Source organism: Meleagris gallopavo, chromosome 3, assembly GCF_905368555.1.
Source record: "Meleagris gallopavo chromosome 3, MGAL_WU_HG_1.1, whole genome shotgun sequence".
Classification (NCBI taxonomy): Eukaryota; Metazoa; Chordata; class Aves; order Galliformes; family Phasianidae; genus Meleagris; species Meleagris gallopavo.
Genome location: NC_139406.1, coordinates 61,004,904 through 61,025,115, shown reverse-complemented (window position 1 = coordinate 61,025,115; position 20,212 = coordinate 61,004,904). Strand labels below are relative to the sequence as shown.

At 38.8% G+C, this 20,212-nt stretch overlaps 1 protein-coding gene across 1 annotated transcript in view; it reads left to right on the top strand.

Annotated features, from left to right (window-relative positions):
* CPA6 (carboxypeptidase A6) overlaps positions 1-20,212 on the top strand; it is an 86,441-nt gene that overhangs the window by 51,254 nt on the left and 14,975 nt on the right. The window contains exons 3-6 of the mRNA XM_085221223.1: positions 3,663-3,787; positions 7,448-7,562; positions 8,670-8,771; positions 9,506-9,610. Coding sequence (XP_085077349.1) covers positions 3,663-3,787; positions 7,448-7,562; positions 8,670-8,771; positions 9,506-9,610 — 447 coding nt within the window. The remainder of the gene's footprint in view (positions 1-3,662; positions 3,788-7,447; positions 7,563-8,669; positions 8,772-9,505; positions 9,611-20,212) is intronic.

Here is a 20,212-nt window from a genome sequence, read left to right as displayed (position 1 = left end):
GTCCTTACATACTAAATGAAAGAAGAAACTAGGAAAGTTTAAAAAAATTATGAACAAATAGTGAAGAAAACTGGAGGCTACTGCCCAGGAAAATAGCTTTAAATGCAAAGCATTGGGTTTGTTTTTTTTTTTTACTATCCATTACTTTCTATTATACTAAGTTCTGTGATCTGAAGAAGTGGGGGAGTTCTTTCAGTGACTTAAAGGAAAAAAAGGAATGTGGGATTTATGCAGTCATGTTTGTAGGAAAGAGTAAGGAGACTGCTTTCTTCTTGGGCTCCCCTTCCACAGACACAGAACTAGTTGGAGGGAAACCTGGAATTAGTGATGAAAAAGCTCCCTGGTCTGGTTTCTGTCTCAGCAGAGCGGTGAAGATTTGTACACTATTTGTGACAAATAGGATTACAGTGAGAAAATATTTGTCTTATTGAAAAATTATTTGAATAATTTTTAATTCTGGAAGAAATTCTGAATTCTCTTAGCACCCAAATCTTTTACAAATATTTGTCCCTTTTGCTGGTATTGACTTTTCGTTGTTATGCTGAGCTAAAGACATAACTAATGGGTTCAGGGCTGCTGTAGTTTGGAAATTGTCCAGATAAAAGCTAATACATTTACACTGTTGAGCTATCCTTAACACCTCAGGTTAAAAAGAAACTGCCTATATGAAACCCAAGGAGCATTGTCTTTCCTTAGCATAAAATGAATCCTTGGGACTTTTATGGGATGAGTAATGTTGGAAAAAGGATATAAAGTTAATAGAGTACCTACTGTGTAATCACAGTTAATAATGTCTCATATTTTCTTTGTTAAATAAAGCAGTAACTATTTAAAAACCTCTGGGAAAAGGTTTCTCTCTGTATGCTTTCACAAATGTTCATAGAAAGCGACACTCACGCCTCCAGTGAGATTCTGGGAAAGAGCGTTCAGTGAGCATCTGCAGTCACCACTGACCCTTAGAACAAGCACTCAGAGTCACACTGAGTGCAGCAGCAGGTTCCAAGTCTGATCCTGCTGAAAAACCCCACCTGGACAGGATTGAAACCTGCGACTCTCTAAGGGCAACTTACGACAGATAGGAAAGGACTTGGAAACAAGACTGTTGGAAGGCCCAGTCAAATGAAATGAGAATATTTAGGGTTGAAGACATACTCTAAATTGCATCTCCTTCTCTAACCTCAAGATGCCAGGTAAATTTTCAAATATTTGCCTGCATGCTCAGACAGTTCAGTAGGCTTTCTGCATCTGCTTGTTCTGGTAGATGGAGAATATTCTCAGGACCCAGTGAATCCCACCACCCATGAAACAAATACATGTCTTTTAGCACTAGCTGGTACACATCCAAAATACTGTGTAATAGGTAATGCGTAATGTGTGGGGACAACAACATGCTGTCATAGATAGTTCAAGAACAGAAGAACACCATTTGCTAGCCATATGCTAACACAGAGTTGAAATACGAGGCACTCTTAATGGAGGAATGATGCTGAAAGAAGAGCGATGACTGCAGTAGAGCCCTTAGTACCCACTGGGGATGCAATGACGAAGTTTCCTAAAACTGACAGTAAGTAAAAGATGATTGGATATGCTCAGTTCTGACATAACTGCTCTTCAATCCATCTTCTGTGTGTCTTGTTTTCATGCACGGTCTCCATGCCATGACAAGGACAAGTTGGAAGTTGCAATGTAAATAAAATGTCTGTTGGAGAAATGTGTTTCTTGTTATATGCTTTATAGAACAAAAGCAATTGAAGTGGTGCTCTGAATAGCACAGGTAACATCTCCCAGATGAGTGCTCAATACTTTGTTTACATTGCAAAGTATACGAAGGGAGAGTCAGATGAAAGCAAACTGTCCTAATAGGGAACTGGGTCAAAGAGGAGTGGTTTGCATTCTAAAAATGGGATGTTTTTGTCTCCAGGACAATGTTAGTAATGAAATATTGTTTTCACCAGCAGATTCAGGCATGCAACATACTGCTGATTTCATCAATTAAGTAACTGGTTCTGGTTTTTATATTCCCTTGTAGCCAGTAATCTAAGGGACAGCTAGAATACCTCAGAAATGAAAAAGCTCCATGTTATGAGCAATGGTGTGAATATTTGTTGGCTAGTGAAGAAATCCAACAAAATGAGTCCCAAGTAACTATCAAGAACACAGACAAGTTTCAGGCGTATCTCAATTGTCTTTTTTTTCTTAGTATTTGTAATTTTTATTTCCAGATTTGTATGTGTAGGTATCAGGAAACACTTCAGTTGCATTTAGTTTGCATACAAAGATTTGTTGCTATTTTTATAAAGATGGTTCACACATAGCTGATTGATAAGCTGTTACTCCAAGAGCAATGGGGTTTTTAATCTCTGTGCTGTGTGTTTTTAAGAAAAAATCTTAGAAGTCAACCATGTTTAAAATCAACTTTATTGAATTAAGGGGGAAATTCACTGAGTGACTATAATTAATCAAAATAGAAAAGATTGATAGACTAACAAACATAAGGTGTTAACACAGTGAGAGGATCTTTATTTATAAGCTACATTTAGCACTATTTAATTCATGAGTTCAGTTTCTACTGACCATCTGCCATAGCTGCTGTCAGCTTCACAAGCCTCAAGAACTTTGCCAGTCCTGGTTTTAGACTGCAAAAGATGCTGCGCCCACCTGACAAGATCACATAGATCTATAGACCATATTGCACCAGCATGAAGAAGAGAGAGGTTTTGGCAGGAATAGAGGAGGCTGATGCTGTGTTTCAATCTTTTCCTTACAATGTAGTGGACATTTAATTGCATTAAACTGGACTGAAGACACTCCTGCTTGAGAGGCAGTATCAGCTACTGCTACTGGTATCTTACTACCACCTGAGACATGGCTGGAACTAACCCTTTCTTGCAGGAGTGTACTCTCTTCTCCAAGTTTTGTAGCAAGACCAGGCAAGATGTGCAAAATATTTCATGTTCTGGGCTAAAATTTCCACGTATATTTGTCAACAGAAGAAAGTAAAACCTTAGGTATGTTCAAGTGTAGATTCCACATTAACTGTGCTATCAGTTACTAACTAGCATGTTTTTTAAAAGATTGTGAATATTTCACTATATCAATCCTATCATTTTTTTTCACTTTATTTAAAATTATTGAGTAGATCACAGCTTCCTTCAGAACAATGATGGCTTCATGTTATTGAGCTCTGATCTATTTATTATCAAGAATAAAATGGACACACTTTGCAAACAACACTGGTATATGTGATACTTTCTACCTCTCCTGAGTGTTCACATCTTTTAGTGCTCTAATGAACATATAAAACACTTTGTAAAACAAATTTGAAAAACAATCATGGACTCCACAGGAGGAAATACAAAGGGAACATACAGTAGTCTGTTGAGGTGCAAGAAGTTGGAGGTGGATTTTGTTTCAAGCCATTTAAGGAGGCATGTCCCTGAGGTCATTTTTTTTTCCCACTGGAGAATCTCTCATGAGAATTCTGGCAATCATTCCTCAAAGCTTGCTCCATTCCCCACAGATGTTCAGCTGAACCAGTTAATATGATTTTATTGTCTATATTATGTGTAGTGTTTGCCTGCATAGCTTCAAGTGTCCCATCTCCTCGATTTCCCCACCTACACTGAATACATATGAATTACAGGTTGGTTCCTGCACTACAGGTGGACTTGTGGCAGCCCAGCAGCACCTTCCACATCTCTGAAGGTACGGTCATCGATGTGCATGTGCCACAGAACACGTCCCGAAGTCTGCTACCCTTCCTCCAGCAAACCAACATCCACTACACGTAAGCCTGTGCTTCACCTTCTGTGCATCTCTGCAGAGATTTGGCCTCCTAGGCAGATCTACCACACCAAGTACGCTTGAAAATATGTTCCACATAGCAACTGGCAGGCAGATAGACATTGCCAAGAAAACAACCATTTTAATGGGAGAACAGAAAATCTCCCACAGGAAGGCAGTTTTAATTAAATGTCCTCCTTTGGAGTCAAGCTTATGTGTTTTCAGAATATAGGAAATCATGTCTGTGATTGAGAACAGGTAATTACTAATTCTGCAGTCTGCTTTGCCTCTCCCTGTGTTCAGCAGGAGCCGGGCTTGTTTACAGTATTCTGTAAATGAGTAAGTAAGCATTCATGAATTATAGAGGAACATACTAGTTCTGTCATATAACGCTCCATTCCTTGTGACCCAATTCAAGTCATATGGAATAAATACATGTTCAGGATCACACATCATTTACAGTGGTTCTTGAAAGCATTCGAGACTCTTTTTAAAGTATACTTGTCAAATGATATTTATCAATTTGATACACTTACACTAGACACGAGTGATGATCTTGTCATTAAAGCCTTTTCAAGTGCAGTGCGGAAGTACATGGGTACTCAGCTGATGAGTTATTTGTATTCTCACCAGCATTTGCTGAATAAAGCCCTACATGAGGCTATTTATACTTATTTCTCAGTGAGAAGAGAATGGCACAAAGCTTACTGTATGTTATATGCGCTGGTATCAGAATTACATTTTTATTATACCCACAATCTCTTACTAATTCGTTTTAAAAATACAAAAACAGACATAAAGTAATTATTTACACAGGCCCAGTAGCTGAAGGTCAGAGCTACTTTCATGTGGGTTTTACACTGCTTCAGGGTTGTTTACATTTAAAAAAGGAGATAATAGTTTCCATAATTGTTTTCCTGTGCTTATAACAAGAAGCCCCTTAATTATTGTGCTCCAGCAGCTGCATTCACACCTGTTCCTGCTCACAGTAAACCCCCATAAATGATATGAGAGAAGGACAACTAGTATGTGTCAAAAATACCCATAGTACTTGGAAAACTTTATGTAGATTGCAAAAGAGAGCATGAAAAGGTAAGAACTACTTGAGCTAGGGGTCTTAGCAGTTTACCTAAAATTGTATTATGTTACAAACACAGGAATTACACTACCTTCACTTTCCAGAAGGCCTCTGTGACACCTACTGCACATGAGGTATGTGCCCTTGAGGAAGCTGGGCAGCATTTTGCTAGGGTCAGGCTGTATCTTTGCTCTTCCCCTTCATCTCTCTGCTGCCCATTTGGAGATATTTGCTTGTTTCCAGCCCTCGGGATGCTCAGCTTCAATCCCGCAAAGTCCTGGATGCTGTGCATGTGCTCATCCTGACATGACCCCTGATATCTGTACCTCAGTGAGAGCTGGGAGGATTTGTCAGAAGAGCAGCAGGTGTAGGCTGAGACTGGAGGCAGGCTGCTGGGGTGGACAGCCAGTGCCTAAAGACAGGAAGCATTAAGCAGACCTAATAATGAAGAGGATGAACAGCCTTGGCTTGAAAGACAGGCTGTCTGTCCCAGTGCTTGGCTCTATGACAAAAGGGTGAAATAGGATGAGAGATAACGGCCTCAAGTTGCTCCAGGGGAGATTCAGGTTGGATATTAAGGAAAAATGAGGCATTGGAACAGGCTGCCCAGGGAAGCGGTCTTGGTGTTCAAGAACCACATAGATGTGGCACTGAAGGGTTAGTGGTATGGTGGTGGTAGGCTGACGGTTGCTCTAGATGATCCTAGTGGTCTTTTCCAACTTTAATATTATATGATTCTATGAACAAGATGGCTATAAATAGGCCAGGTATTAGGTGAACATTTGCAGCACCGAGTCATCTAAATTTTTAGTTCTCTGACATTTAGGTTATGTTCAATTCTCAGGAAATTAAGAGCCTCTGGATGTTGTAAGCACACAGTACACAATTGTTTAAAAGTAAATAAAGACTATTTGGAGTACAGACACACAGACATTTGGGAGCTGTGAAATTGAATCTAGCATTGTAAAAGCAAACAGAGCTTGATCCTGGCAAGTGCTGACATTAATTGCAAGTCAGCACAGCAGGTGAGCATTTCTTTAACATATTAGATGTCCTAATGACTTGAATAAAACCACTGCTTTAATCTAATTACAAGTTTTAGTGTTGTACCGGACTGGTCTTGTAAGTGTTACAGTTAGGAAGTCAAGACTGTGAGTCCTTCGTTTGCTTAATAAAAGTTACCGATGTAGAACAGCATAATTCCTAATTATGTAGTTACTTCCCTGTGACATTTTAAGAATGTCAATAACCTTTGCTTTGTATGCAGATATAAACCTAGACTAGATATTAGGAAGAAATTCTTTACCGTGAGAGCAGTGAGACACTGGAGCAGGCTGCCCAGTGAGGTTGTGCATGACCTCTCCCTGGAAACATTCAAGGCCAGGCTGGATGGGCCTTTGAGCAACCTGGTCTAGAGGGAGGTTTCCCTGACTCTAGCAGGGGATTAAAGGGGATTTTAGAGGACCCTTCCAACCCAAACCATTCTATGATTCTATGATTTGATTATCTTTGAGGATCTGCTGTTTATTTTGGAGCTAACTGAATACAGTTTCTTTCCATCTCTTTCTGATCATAGAACTAATAAGATTTTAAAAGGCCAGGTGTGAGCATCATTTTACAGGAATGATGAATAAGTGGTACAGCGATCAGACACTGCCATGCTCTAGGAGTTCCATTCCAAAGGTCGTGGTAATGCCAGCAGCACCCTCAGTTTTATAGATATCACTGTTGCTATTAGTGACAGTATTCCCAGCTTCTGCTGCTGTGTGATAGACAATCCACTCTCTATTTTTAGATATTTTCTATACTATATTTTTAGATATGCATCATTATTTAGTTTTGCAATAAAACAGGAAAATTTTCAGCCTTTTCTGCCTTTCACTCTTAAAGCAAAGACTCTCCCACTAATTATGCAGGTGTATTTGCATATTTGTTACACTAACTTAATGCTGTTCCATGTTTTTCACAAGTTATTTTGAAATAACTGGCAGACAACTATTGCAAAGTAGATAAATGCAAACAACAAACCGTATTTAAGACCCTTTCTTTGCTGTCATTTGTTGCAATTCACAGAATAATGCTGTCAAAGTCTCCATTTTTTGTTTTGCCTCTGCAACTTACAGGTATATGTAGTGTTTCATGCTGGTACAATGCTCATGAGAAAATGTATGCATGTCTTATTCTAAGCCTGAAAATATGATTTTATGGTTTTCAAATCAAAGTTTGAAGACACATAGTCATATATAACTAGATTGTAAAAGATGACAACAAATGTTGATCCATAAACAAATGAAAGTGGCTTCTTCTTCACATTGGCTGCATTATTTACATCATTCTGCTTTTTTCTCTTAAGAAGCTTGTTGTGTTTTTTGAAGGCACTGTTACATTTCAAAGCAAGAGGACTATTTATGTGACAGCATATATTCAAATAAGCCTGAAGCACTGTAGTGTCATGGTATAACAGATGATGTAGCACCAGGGTGTTTTATCTCCTGCTGTATTTCTTCTAAATGTTACTGTTTTTCTGCTTTAGAGTGTGTGTTCTACTGGCTGCTCAGAAAAAGCTGTATCTTTTATTTCACCTAGGATTCTCATATCAGATCTACAGAAAGCAATAGAAAACCAAACAGGACAGAGGGCATCGAGGCATCGAAGGTCTCTACCTGCATATAACTATGAAGTATATCACTCCCTGGAAGAAGTACGTGGAAATTCATATTGCACCTTGTATCTGCTATACTTCTGTCTTCAATGAGGCTGAAGTTTCACCTTCTGTAGAAGTAATGGTTGCTTGGCTATCTTCAAAAGCGTGCTAAATGCCTCTTCAGAAATAGATGCCTTCTTAAAATACATGTGTATATTGTTATGTATTTGTATTCAAGGCACATATTTACATGTAACTGTCTCTGACAGCTTCTGAGTTTTGATTTTAAAATAGGTTTTTTGATGCCCTGTCCCCAGAGATTTTCAAGGCAAGGTTGGATTAGGCCCTGGGCAACCTGGTAGCTGTGCATGTCCCTGTTCATTCAGGGTAGTAGGACTAGATGACCTTTAAAGGTCCCTCCCAACTCTAAGGATTCTAGGACTCTATGATTCTGATGGATTAAGAGAGTTCAGTAGCAGTTGCTCTCACTGAGTTAAGTAAGCAATATGAGCAAATGTTAAAGCATTTGCATGAAGCATCCAAAGCCTTAAAAACATTTCAATACAAACTCATGTATAAGGGATGCTAACATGAAAGATAGCTGGTAAGTAATCTATTGATTTTGGTGTATTCACACAGTTTCACAGTTTCAACATGCACCAAAATTAAGACTCTGAACTGAGCACATGGCTGCTGTGCCTCAGTGAGATCTGGTTGAAACAAGTAACATAAGTAATGCTGATTCCCACAGGTGCTCCTTCCTTACTGAATCTGTTTGCCATCCCGTGTCTTGGCAAGCAGACATGGGCCTCCTTCCATCTATTCTTTATGTTTAATGGGAGCAACTGATTAGCTTCATCCCCAGATTCTTGGTGAACAGCTAATGCATTCCAATACTAAAATGAGGAGAAAAAGAAAAAAGAGAAAAAAAAAGCGTACAGGCTGCTTCTAGCCTCTGGCAATAAAAATATGGGAGCCCAATTATAATTGTTATTATAATATAATAAGTATGAAAACAAGAACAAAACAAACAAGACAAAAATAAAAACTACAAGAAAATCCAAAAACATTCTGAGGACTGTGAGCTGAGGTTAGTTAATGAGTTACAGCTACTTCCCGTGAAGTGCAAAGATTGAAGCAACAATTTTATTTCTGTATTTGCAGATCGAGGAATGGATGTATTATCTGAATAAAACTCATTCAGATCTTGTTCATTTGTTCTCTGTTGGAAAATCCTATGAAGGGAGACCACTGTTTGTACTTAAGGTAAAGATTAAGTGCTCGTTAATCAGGCTACATTCTGTGATCAGTGGCAGATGGTTACTTATATCAGGTGCACCAGAGATGCAGTTTATCAGGGTTTCCTAAAGGATGAGTTGCCAAGTCTTAAGTGTACCTCTGAATTTGGCCTTAAATGAACCAAAAAAAAAACTGTTTTAGGCTGGAAAATTAAAAGCTCTGTCCCATTCACTTGCATTAGATATGCATGAACCTAGTACACAGCAGGTACATTAGCAGGGTTTGGATTTAAGGAAGCTGGAAAGTTTTGTGGCCAATCTGTAAAGCAGTTATGCCAGAGGGGGACCGCAGAGGGTTCTGGATTCCTTCTCAGCACATGCCACATACGCACCTGGTTTGGCTACTGACAAAAGTCCAGGATGTCTGCTCTCAACTCAAAATAGATGACAGAATGAGAAGGTACTGAACAAGCTACTTTCAATATAATTTTTATCCACCGTTGAAGAGTTCCTAAAATTCATTTCTCTATTAAGGTGTTCCTGCAGCATTGTTTTTCCTTAGCCTGTTCCATGTGATAGTTAAGAATTTCCTTCCTCGGTGAAGAATTGACAGATCTCACTTTTCCTGTAATTGTTCGTTTGTATCAGGTTTGCTATATTGGCCACATCTGCATATCATCAATAGTCCGTTATCTTCTTATTAATATGTCTCACTAATGTCGTAAGATCTATTGATATGTCTGTGAATATTCAAACTTCAAGCTAGGTAAAAGATCACGACCTTACAAGAAAGCTGTCTGGATAGACTGCGGGATTCATGCAAGAGAGTGGATTGGCCCTGCTTTTTGCCAGTGGTTCGTGAAAGAAGTAAGTATTTAAATTGATTTAGAGCCATGCAGCTCCTTCAGTTCAATAAACATTTGAATATTTGCTATAGCCAATCCAGCAAATCACTAGTATGAACCATAGCTATTACTTTACTGCTTTTTTGTTCTTGTTTTTAATTAGTATTTGTAGAACACAAGGTGCTTGGTAAATTAAACTTATAGTGACAGCCAGACACAGTTAGACACAGGACAAAAATATGCCAGACATACATTGGCAGAAATGTGAAGCAGAATTTTATTGCAAGACCTAAAAATGTAATTCTGGTAATTATCCAGGTAAATCAGTGCCAGCGTTTACTGACTCAAATGAGTTCAGCGATCCTACTGCTTTAAGGACTGAAATTTAAAAGGAGGGAAAAAAAAAAGAAGAAAAAAAAAAGAGACTTTCTCTTTTGCACAATTTTATAGGAATAGGGAGTTAAAATTGTATATAAATTTCACCTAAAATGATAGTTTTCATATTCTCTGAGTATCATGTGATTCCTCCAGTGTTTCTTTGATTCTGTGTTATCAGATTTATACTCTTTTTCATATCCGAAGTCTAACCTTCATATCCATCCCTATACCATTTTTCAAATGTTCAGGGAAATCAAAGCACTTGCAATTTTGCATTCTACTTGTGCGATGTTGTTTATGTATTTATTTAACATTGACTCTTAATCTCTTCTGATTTGGGATTCATTTCAGGATTTTGACATTTCGCCTTAGCCAAAAAAATTTTGCTGAAGATAATATAAGCTGTATAGTGTAAACTATTCTGTAATGAAATTTACAGAAGTCAAATGGGGCTTCAAAAAAAAAAAAAAAAACCAACCAAAACAAAACAAAAAAAAGCAAACCAGCAGATGTACTTTGAGTATTTTTGCATACAGTTTTTTGTACAAAATATGTGATGCAAAATCTTTATTTGCAAGGTCCTTTCTATGAACACGATTTCCTCACTTCTCTTTCACCTTTCTGCTGAGAATTCCACAATTCTGATTTAAAGTATCTGCCTTTATTTTCTGGGATGTCTCTGTTCAGCAAAAAATCCTGACCCTGTAAGTTACTTCTTGAGAGTAAATTTCTTTATCATGAATACTCTAGGATTATAGAAAAGAATCATAAAAAGCCCTGGTTGAAGGGACCTCTGAGATCATCTGGTCCAACCTCACATCCTAATGAATTTAGACTGTGTCTTTACTACAAAGATAGCTAAGATGATCATATTACCAGAAGTCACAGCAACAGCATGCATAGCAAGTACTGAAATAATGGGGCCGCTGCAATTTAGGCTGCTGGTGCATGGATGGGCTAAACCAAATCCAGAAGCTGCTTTCCAGAGTTGTATGCGATGATAATGTGTCGTCTTATTAGGACTCCTGTTAGCGTGAAGGTGAACAAACTTGCAAATATTTCTGAGCAGCTCTCCTTCCCAGGAGAACAGGTTGCAGGAAAGCAAGGAGAGGTTTGGAACAGACAGATACTTGTGGCAAAGCCTTCTGCTCGAGTACATCTTCCTTATGGGGATTTTAACATAAAGTACTACAATGTGACAGTAAGGTAAAAATCATGAGATTTCTCTGTAGAGCTTATGGAAGAATATGGCCTGTGCATGTGTATATGGAAAACCTTCTGGCTGTTATTTGAGATCTTCAGAGAGTAGCTTGCTAGTAGGAATATTTCGCTAACTGTATAAAGGCATTTCCTAGATTAAAGAAAGTTTTTACAGAACTGAAGAGTTCCTTGAGACTACAAGAATGTACAGTTTTGCACATCTTGGTCATGCATTGCCTTTTTTCACCAATGACAAACATTTTCTTCTTTTGTTAGAGCAATATTTTGATCCAGCATCTGGATTAAGAATGGTTAGAACAATATTGCAATCCAGCATCTGAATAAGAATTGTGCTTGTAGATTCATTATATTAAAGTGGCAGGCAGAGTGGGAGGGACAAGAAAATTAGATTGCTAACATTAGGATAATGCTTTTCTCAAATGGATTAGGCATTCTGAGAATGAACTCTGGGAAAACTGAAGGACTCTTTGTGCTTCAGACTCTGTAATTCTGTTTCTCTGGCAAACTCGCTCCCATAAGCATCTCAGCAGCCCAGCAGCACTTTCCATCTTCCCTTGTGCCTATGTACAGTTCTGAGAAAGGGCAGTCCTCTTGGAAACCAGTTTTTCCAGGCATGTCTGTTGACTCTAAGGAATAGCAACACGAGCTCATTGATTTAAGGCAAGCAAAAGGAGAAATTGGATTTATGTAATGTTAGCTTTTTTTCTAGCAGGAGCAGTGTATACGTGTCCCTTTTCTGTGCAGGCAATCTGAAATACTACTTTGCTTTCACTTCAAAGTGTAGCCTCTGTCACTTGTTTCCATTGCCACTGTCAGACTACTGAGGGGCCATAGGTACCCTGTGGGCCATAGCTGGGGGCACTGGGGACCTGAAAGCACATCCCTCCCCACCATGCCAGACAGAAGCTCCAGGCAATGCCAAGACCAGGCTGGGAAATGGGTCTGCAAGTGGGCCTGGCTTAGTAGGGCCCATAGCCAGCAGGACAGGGCTGTGAAAAGTGGGGACCACACCTGCTGTGAGTTTGTCGTGGTGATGGCCCCAGGGGATTAATGGGGCCGTGGGCAGGGCTGGGGAGCCCTGGGGTGGACAGGGCCAGCATGAGCTGGGGCAGCCCTCAGGGCCCTGACTACCATAAGCTAAGGAAAAACATATTATTGCTTACACTGAAGCACTTAACTTTAATTTCAAAGTTATTTTGTACATAGAAAACCTCTTGACCTAACTGGCAGGTCTGTGGGATTCAAGACATAATTCATCTCCTGGAGAATCAATACTCCATTTTACCATAAAGATTTTCAAGAGATTTAGCTGAGAAAACAGCCTCTGCATATGAATGTACATTCAAGCTCAAGACTTGACCCAGCCAGCCCAGCCAGCTTGGGAGCCCCTGCTATCTTCCTTGTGCTCCCAGAAGCAGCAGGTTTAGGGTGTCAGCCCATTTTCTGTGAGCTTGGGATACATCACCTACCTCTGTAGGGTGGAGGTGCCATTGGGTAGTTGGTTTTTAGTGGCTTGCCGGGTTACAGGCAGCAGCATCCCACTTTCTCTAAAGCATCTGGAAATGCTCAGGCAAGCACGTCCTATCTGTATGAAAATGCAAAGCAGACTAAGGCAGAGTAGACTTGGGAAATGAGCACTTGGGGCCACAGAGTAGGAAGGCAAGAGGCTGCCTGCTACTTGAGTTTATTCTGGATTTATGCAAATACACTAGTTAGAGAAAAAGAACAGGTGAAGTAAGGAAAGAAAGATCTAGAATGAGAGGCTTAAGATTAAAAAGAGAAAGAACACAGGAAAGAGTTTTGCAGTATGTGCTAATGCAATTGTGAAGTACAAAACCAAACCTCACTGTCTTTTGAAACAAACAAGAGGAGAGCAAAGACCATTGTTTGGGATTGGGGTGGATTTTTTGTTCACTTTTTTAAAAACTGTAATCTACTCCAGCATGAGCTCTAGCCTTGGCTCTGTATCCTGTAGGTCTGGCGTTAATAAGAACTTAACTGTTTGTTTCTGTAGAAGGCATCTCTTAAATGCCTTTAGTCTCTCAGTTACAGATAATCAAATGTTTTACAGGAATTAGCGAAAATGGTGACCTCTGACAAACCCTACCCACTGGTCACTGCATTTCAAGTCAAGAAATGAGACTCCTGTGCACGCTTAGGTATCAGCTAAAGAGCCACAGAGAAGTGTCTGTGCTGGTATTGTAGTGGAAAACTTGGCAATAGATATTTGCTACAGATAACAGGTTACAGTGGAGTCCCACCAACTTTAAGCCTTACTCTGCTGAAAAGGGCCAGAAAAAACGTCCCGGGCAGTGGAGTATAAGGAAGCAAAAGGAACTAAGAAAGGAAATGGAACTGGTTACATGTGGACTACTCTGAAGGCAGCCTGCAAGGATACATGAGTCTAATGGAACCCCAAATTATCATACATAACATATTAGACCAAAAGAGCCATTTGTGGAACTTAGAAAGCAAAATCCACTGACTTTCTGATGAAGTACATTAAATATGTATATGTGTTAACAAAGAGCATTTAAATTTGCTTCACTGAGTGTGCAGCTATTTCAGGAGAAATAAAATTCAGATATCAAATTATCCAGATCTCAGATTTGGAATTTTACCATTGTTTTGAAATTTTGAAATATGTTTCACAGATTGCTCTTCAAATTAACATCAAAACTAGATTCTATTTCAGTTTAGTGGAAGCAGATGAGGATTCACATTACATCTGGTTTGACTCTCTTCACTCTAATAAATGCTGCCATTTGATCCTTTCCAATGACGTATAACCTTGAAATTCACACAACATTTTCAGAAAACAAAATACAAGAGATGCAACTCTAAGATGCACTATTCTTTGTTTCCGTTGGAGATTTTGTATTTAAAACCTAAAAGATTAAAAAATTCAAGAAATGTAATGAAAAATGTTCAAGAAGAAAAAAAACAGATTGTACCTTTACTTAGAATCCAATGACAAGTAGAAAGATAAAGTTTGTTGAGATAAAAAGTGTTCCCCTAAGGGAGTGGCCTTATCAAGACTTCCCATGAAAGCACAAGTAGTCTCATACTTTGGAAGTACACCACTCTCTACCATCATCATTTTCTCCAATTCTCAAGAATGTATCCTTTTTAGGAAAAAATGGAAAACTATCATCTTGTCTTGATTCAACAGGTCTGCATTTCATATGTGAATTACGGCATTCTCTTTCATGCTGCCTACGCTCTTACTTTTTTGAAATGTTTAAAATTTGTGGACTTGTCTCAAAATAATATTAAGATTCTTTGAATATGTGCCAGCTTATATTGCATTGCACATACCCACATTTCTTTAATGTGAGAGTATTGTGCATTTTTCTCCTGGTTTAACTATGTTACTGACTCCCTCCTCTGGGACAGAATCTAGCCAATATCTAAGATCTTTGCTGAAAAAATGTTCAGAATTACTTCTGCCTTTTCTGGATCATATCAATGTTTCTTGATAAAGTTTGGTTCAGGCACTGACCTTGCTAGGACACCCACAACGGCTCTCTCACCTCCATCCAAATGTCCTCTAGGAAGGAGCTGTCCAAATGCACGTCTCTGAATCCCTGCTCATCTTGGCCCTTAAATATAGGTCATGATAGTTGCCTTATCTCAGAAGAATCTCAAATCTGAAAAAAAAGAATCAGTATGTTCCATATACTTCAGTTTGTGAGATGCATGGCTGAAAGTCCAAATTCTGAAACGTGTGTTTCCTATGATCCCAATTGTATGAGTTTCCAAATTATCCACCACAATCTGTCTATACTTCACAGCAGCCAGGAAGCAAAACAGGCAGCCTCAGAAAGAAAAATTAAACAGAGGGGGGGAGTTTTTTAAAGTGCTGACATTCATATTAATTGCTTCCAAAACCAGGCCTGAATCCACTTTTCACTTTTTTCACTTCATAGTAATGAGCTAAGAGAGGCACAGAGGCTGTTTAAGATGCAAAATGACAACACCTGCCTGCACAATGCTAAGTTTGAGACTGATTTATGAGAAATCTTGTGAGATGGATACTGCCAATTAGGCAGCCATTAGGCCTGTGGACCAGGCTCCAGAGACCAGTTTTTACCAGGAATTTTGCATGGTTTGAGGCCTCAGATTCTTCCTCAGGAATGTTTATAAAGTGCTTGATTGTGAAGGCAGGATACCTAAAATAATAGGGCATACATATATAGAACCAAAAAAAGACAATTGTGTGACCAGAAGCAGGTCCAAGCAAGAGACCACGATGACAGCATGACTTTTTTAAAGAGGTCTGGTTATTTTTCAGTGCTGGGCAGACTGTGTGGTTAAAAGACCATAAAGCTGTAACTTTTCCTGCTTTAAGAACTGCTGAAAGCCAGTTTAACATTCAAACTCATTCTGCAAAATTCCTCAGTCCATGTCCTGATGGACAAAACACCTGTGGGATACTGCATCAACAATCAAAGCAGCACTCAGTTCATCAGCCCAGTGTTGATGTTCACTGTTAGGAATCAGCCTCACCTTCTCAATCATTTTGGGTAATGCTGAACTACATCAAAATCGGTAAGGTTTTAGGAGTGAGGAGATTTATTTTCCTTTGCTCTCCATATCTACCAGAGTCTCAATTGCTGCCTTTCTCCCTGGTGATGATGAGATTCAGACACCTGTTTTTCACATACTTCAGAAACATCCTGATCTCAGGGCTCTGTAAGTGTGTTATATGAAACAACACACCAATGTTTGTTAAAGATTAAATACTTGGTCTATCATTTCTCAACAGACTAAAGTCTTTGAAGAAATGACATATTCCCCACAGTCCAAGATTTCAGACTTCATTTAAAGAATGCTCACTACATCTTTATTTAGGGACTCTTTGAGATAATGTAGTTAGTTCACCCTCCCCATTATATACTTTCCATCTCAATTTTTTTCAAGTTTTCTAAGCAGAAATTTTTGCAGGAAAGCAAGTATAGACTTGACTGTCTCCCTGTGTGGCATACATTTATTTATGCCACTCCTGATCCTGGGGACCTCTGATCTTAGCGTATCTTTGAGTACTGGCTCTCAGAAATCTGAACAGCTTTTGAAACCTTTTGAAATATCCCAAAGTGAATCAGAGGCATGCAAGGCCAAAACAAATACTGCACCTGCAGCTTTTTTTCCTTCACCCTTTACCTGGATGTGCTCCTTCTTTCCAAGGTCCTTTCCCTTCAGCTACAGCTCTTCAGCTGATGTTGGCTTGACTTGATTTTTTTGTTGTTGTTGCTCATTAAACCACTATACCTGCTTTGTCTGTGAAGTCTTCTCTGGGCTTTCCTCCTGTTCATCAGTTTTCAGTGCACTCCTGAAGACCAGAAGGCTCTACAGGCTTTATCTCATCCCCTTACAGCTCCCTGCCTATGTGTGAGTGGTTGTGGCTTGGTGAGGATGGGGCTCTGCACCTTTGAAGGCCCAGTCACCTGGTGATGGATCTCTCTGCAAATACTCTGACAGTTTTTTCAGTATAAATGTAATACAATTGTTGGAGCTTAATTTTCATTATTTGCCAGACTGTAGTTTCCCCAGCTGTCTTTTTAGCTGTCTAACCTAAGAAAAGAAATATCATCTTCTCTGAGTACTCCCTGTATATCCATTATCTGGGGGAAAAATCCATCTGTTTCATCCAGCAGCATCTATATTTGAAACACTCAGCCTTACTTATCTTTAGCTCATTCTTTTCTGTCAAGAGCTTCTGCCTGAAATGCTGTTTGTTTTTGCTCCATCAGAGAGTTCTCCTCTTTCAGCCTCTTCCCTCAGTACTTCATTCATCAGCCTCTCAACAGCAAGAGCCACTAGTGCAAATGCAGAATCTTTTTTATCCATAGGTTATTTTTTTCTTCTTCCAAATACTGTCCCTGCCATTTGAAGTTTCCATGCCATAGTCACACCTATCTATGTCTAGGTTTTGCTGCTACTCAACAACCCCCCTCCACTCCACAGCTGGTTCAGTTTTGAACCTCATTTCAGCAGCCATCTTGCATCCCACTGAGTTTCTGCATCTCTCCAGCACATCCGTGCTACTGAAAACAGAGTTCACCAATTCTGAGAGGTAGGAAAAGAAAGCAGCAGTGAACACTACCAATAAGACCGGGCCTTCAGTTGTGATGTTTTGGTGTTGGTTTTTTTTAATGGATAAAACCTAAGCCATTGCCAAAAAAGATGGAGTGCAATACCATTGTATCACCACAATGAGGCATGTGATGCATTGTTTTAAAAACAGCTGTAGGAAACTAGCTCTGTGCTGTGCAATGTTGCTTCCTTTTCATTTGGTTATTAGTGGATTTTCCCCAAGTTCTATTCAACATTACTGTTGTTTAGAGAAGGTCCTTTCCTTTGATGTGACAATTTCATGATGGAAAAAAAAATAAAAATTAAAAAAAATATATCTGGTTTTCCTTTTCTAAAAGGAAACAACAACAACAACAACAAAAAACCTTATATATTGTATTATTTCCTTACTGCAATTTCAGTTACTCAGCTGCAACTTCCTAACTATTCGTGATCTTAGGAAGATAAAAATTACTTTTCTTGTGCTTGCAGCTATTCATTTTTCACAGTGTGAATGCATTTTGATAAAATATAGGTAACTCTGCAGCTGCTGCCTTGTGTTGCAGTAGGGACTTTCCAATGACACTTGCTGGTGAAGGCCTTTGTGCTGCTCGGTGTGTTCTTCTTCAGTGCATGAAGATCATTCACATTTTTGTTCTAACATATTACTTGTCCTGGGGAAGAAATCCTGCATTATATTTCAGCAGTCCACTCCTGAGGGATGATGCTGAACCAAGAAGTTATATCTCCAGATTCTATTAAGACCTGTATAATCGTGTCTGACTTCTTTGCACAAGATGCTGCTTTTGCTAGAGTGGTCCAGTTCACATTGGGACATTCTTTAACATGTCAGTCATATTGTTGTCCCTCTTTTCTGTTTCAGTGTAATCTCCATTTCCATCCTTAAGTAGAGGCATAAACAAGCTCTTGGTATCCTGCAGGTCTTTCTGTTTTGTAAACTTCTCAGTGATATCTCTTCTGAGAGATTCCATTAGATTTCTTTGTTGTTTCTGGATTCCTCCCGCTAGCAATATTTTCTGTATATTGCCAAAGAGGAAGAAAGTTTTTGTTTGGAAATAAACAAAGAAATAAACAAATAATTGTTTCAGTTTACAGGCACATTTCAAACTTTGACCTTTAAAGTTGGACTCTGCTATAAGATGTTTGGTTCTAGATACTAATTTGTGTCTTCTCCTTAGTAATGGGCTTACCACTCTGCCTTGATCTGAGTGCCAAAGCAGGGCACTAGTAGTAAAAAGCAAAATGGAAATTAAAAGATCTGCTGTTTCCAACTACAAAGATGGAGAAAACAACTGACTTGCCAAACTGATAAAATGGCAGATTACAGTCTTGCCTTGCTAAAATGTAAGAAATACAGAGGATAGTAAAGCATTACACATTACCACCAGAAGGATGTTTTAACTGATGACTTCCTAAATGGGTAGAAGAGCTCGTCCTGCTTTATCAGGAGAGGTTTGATATGATTTCTGTAAGAACAGCAATAGAGCCAATTCCCTGTGCTAAAATAGTAACAGGTTAATTCAGCATGAATGTTAAATTCAAAACCAGAAATAACATAAGCTCACTGTTACCTTCAGTTTAATAACAATTAATTGGGGAACAGGAAATCGTTATTAAGCTCACGCACAGTTTCAAGTTTTCCTCAATCCTGTCTCCTTGCTTTGTCCTTCTGAGTAAATCCCCTTTCTTTATTAAAAGCACAACTGTATCCTAAATCCATTTTAAACTCCTGCATTTTATTGCCTTGGCTGTTTTGTTTACTTCATCCCCCAAATTAAATTTCATATGGACCAGATCCTCAGCCAACCTAAACTGGCAGAGGTCTATCAGCAACCACCACTCTCTGCTGATCCAGATGATTGAGCCCCCTCCTATTAATCACCAGTCTTTCCCCCATCCCCCAGGCAGATTGCTTGCATGTTGTTGGCAGGGCTCCTGCATCATCTGTTCATTCACTAATAACTCTATTCAGCATTTATTGGGCCAGCCCTGCTCTCTGCACATTCAGCAGCAAAGCTGCTATTGATTGCATGATGGGAAAGCAGAATCAAGTTCTATGAAGTAGCATCACTTTGTATTCTGAGAGTTCACTGCAAACTACAATGCAGTTAATTCACTAATGGCTGATATTCCTATTGCTTGTGCCACGGTGAGGAGAAAATGTTTCAACACTGTTAGGAGGGCCACATGATCATTATTTGGAAGATTTGAGAGTCACGTTCCAAACAATGAGCTGCGTGCTGTGCTCCAGGAGCAGCACACCTTGGTGCTCATAAGGCACGTTGCCAAAGACCTCTGAGCTAAGGGAGGTAAGGTTATGCAGCCTGTGTTGCCTTACTATGTGTATCAAATAAAATTGCTAGATACAAATGTACTGTGAAGGACAAAATAATTTCAGGAACAAGGATGTGATCTCATACCAGTTTATAGTCTCTATACTCTTGCTTTCTGTGAAAAAGAAAGCTGTACTAGGTCCATTATATTTTAAATGAGATGGTACTCAAAAAGGTCAACCGAATTACTAAGATAAACCATATATGCTTTAAAGAACAGAATTGTATGATTGATATATTTGCTCTAGATCAATTTTAAGATATAAAAGTTTGAAAAGTATTGCTGGGAACTGTAAAACCAAAGTTTCTCATAGTATTTTATCAATGATGGCAGCTACTAAAATGATACAGAGTAGCTTTAAAAAATGAAAGGATGCTCAACATTTTGCAGTCTGTGTTTTTTTTGTTTTTTTTTTGTTTTTAAAGTGAAACAAGAAAAAAGATATCCTTCACAGAATTTGAAACATATTAAACATGAAAAGGTATTAAAATATTTCATTATGTCACTTCTTGCAGATTTGGAAAGGTTCTGAAATTTTTCAAAGATAATTCATGTGATTTTTAAGGAATGTATTGCCTTAAATTAATGAATTGTC